This window comes from Lipotes vexillifer, unplaced genomic scaffold, assembly GCF_000442215.2.
Source record: "Lipotes vexillifer unplaced genomic scaffold, Lipotes_vexillifer_v1.1 scaffold779, whole genome shotgun sequence".
Taxonomy (NCBI): Eukaryota; Metazoa; Chordata; class Mammalia; order Artiodactyla; family Lipotidae; genus Lipotes; species Lipotes vexillifer.
Genome location: NW_006788448.1, coordinates 124,863 through 126,801, shown reverse-complemented (window position 1 = coordinate 126,801; position 1,939 = coordinate 124,863). Strand labels below are relative to the sequence as shown.

Genomic DNA, 1,939 nt, shown 5'->3' with positions numbered 1-1,939 from the left:
TTATGTTTCTGGTTTTTCTCAAGGCCACTCTTTCCTCAGCTCCTAAAGATGATATCCTAATTATATCCTGTAGCCGTATACATAACAGGAAGTTGTGAGTTACGTGAAGATGTTCCGCTTATATAAATAATGGCCAGTGTTTATGGAGGGCTGCAGTCTTGGTATTCTTCCTTTCCCAGACGAAGAACTGGGATTCAGAGAGCACATTAGGGAAGGGCCGCTGGAATCCAAACTCTTCCTCTCTCTACGCTACTGCCTCTCTCACAGGATTCCAGTTGTTCCTGACCAGACAAGAGTGGCTTACAAAGTGTTTGCAGACTTCTTGATCTCATATGCCCAATAACACGCCTATGGGGTTGGCAGTGTCAGCCCCAATTTACACACAAGGAAACAGAACCTCAGAGAAGTTACATGATGTTCAAGGTTGTAAGATAGCAAACAGTGGAGATAAGACTAAAATCTGGTCTTTCAACCGCAAGTACAATCAGAGTTCCTCTGTTCCCCATGGGGGGCCCCGCTAATTCCCCTCCACACATGATTCCTTCTCAATTTAATCATGTTGGTTTCGTTCTCTTCCAAGAGTCTTTGACAGATGTTGCCTTTCCCAAAGGAAAAGTGAATCTCCACTACGCTTTAATAGGCAAAACCATTCTTGATGAAAGAACTTCACTTCCCTATGGAATTTCCATCCCAGAAGCATATCTAAATAATGGAGGGGTTTAGTTGAGTGCAGTTGGAGATAATTGAGAAAGTAGAGCAGGAAGCTGGCGAGAGCCCAAATTCTCTCAAAGAAGACTCCACCTTCTGCAGGTGGCCTTGCTTGTTATAGACACAAGGCATTATCACTGAGAAGCAAGAAATTTCCAGAGCTAGAAACAGGAAAATGAGACCCGGGTATGAGTCTAGGCCAGTTCAGGAATGATATCTTCTATCTGGGAAAGCCAGCCCCCCTGTCCTGTGTTGTTATAAAATGTTACTGCTTAGTCTCATGCATTTGGCTGGTGTGCGCCAGTTATTAATTTATAAACGAAGGAAATTTCATTAATTTTTCTTTGTTTATGCAGCAGCAATGAAACAGAATGATAAACTTACTTGAGAATGAGGAACAGAATACAGGAACAGAGGTAGTCTAGATCGGAAGGAGTTGCTTTGTACAGTGGTCTCCAAATTCCAATCTCGCAGTTTTCCTCAGTAAATAGATCATTTCCCTGTATTTCTCTATATTTATTTATTTATAAAGTATACAGGCTCTTAGCACTTTACTCAAAATCTACTTTATAAAATACATAGAAAATGTACATGCTTAAGAAATGAGGAAAAAATTAAAATAGGAGTTCTAATATTCTTTTTCCTCCTCAGTGAACTGTCTCACTCCGCTTTAGAAAACCCTGGCTCTTCTAAAGGATATACCTCATCTTGCTGTAACATTTGTGTCTTGAGTTTTTCAATTATAATTAAACTTTTAATTCTGTGTCTAATATTAATGGTAATGGTTTTCTCTCGTAAAGTCCTTATCAATTCTAAAAATCTGTTTTCTTTCATCAAGGTGAGTGATTCTCAAACTATGGCACCCAGACCAACAATATCATCATCCCTTGGGAACTTGTTAAAATGCAAGTTCTTGGGACCCACCCCAGAGATCCAGAATCAGATATTCCTGGGGGTAGGGCCCAGCAATCTGTTTTAACTGGCCTGTGTTTTTAAACCAGGTGATTCTAATGCACACTGAAGTATAAGAATCCCCACCGAGGTCCTTAGGTCAACCGAATCTTATTGTTGTCAACAGTCTTCTAGAATGTGTTTTAAATGTGGGAAATGTCAAATTGGAGATGTGATTGATGTTCCTTACAATTTCAGGATTTACTTCAGATGCAGTATGAAGGAGTAGCTGTGATGAAAATGTTTGATAAGGTTAAAGTGAATGTAAACCTTCTCATAT

General features: G+C 39.7%; 1 protein-coding gene across 1 annotated transcript in view; it reads left to right on the top strand.

The window, feature by feature from the left end:
- The window catches only part of IQGAP2 (IQ motif containing GTPase activating protein 2), a 293,348-nt gene that overhangs the window by 290,524 nt on the left and 885 nt on the right, over positions 1 to 1,939 (top strand). Inside the window, 1 exon segment of the mRNA XM_007461600.1 lies at positions 1,858 to 1,939. This exon segment is cut by the window's right edge and continues 5 nt beyond it. Coding sequence (XP_007461662.1) covers positions 1,858 to 1,939 — 82 coding nt within the window.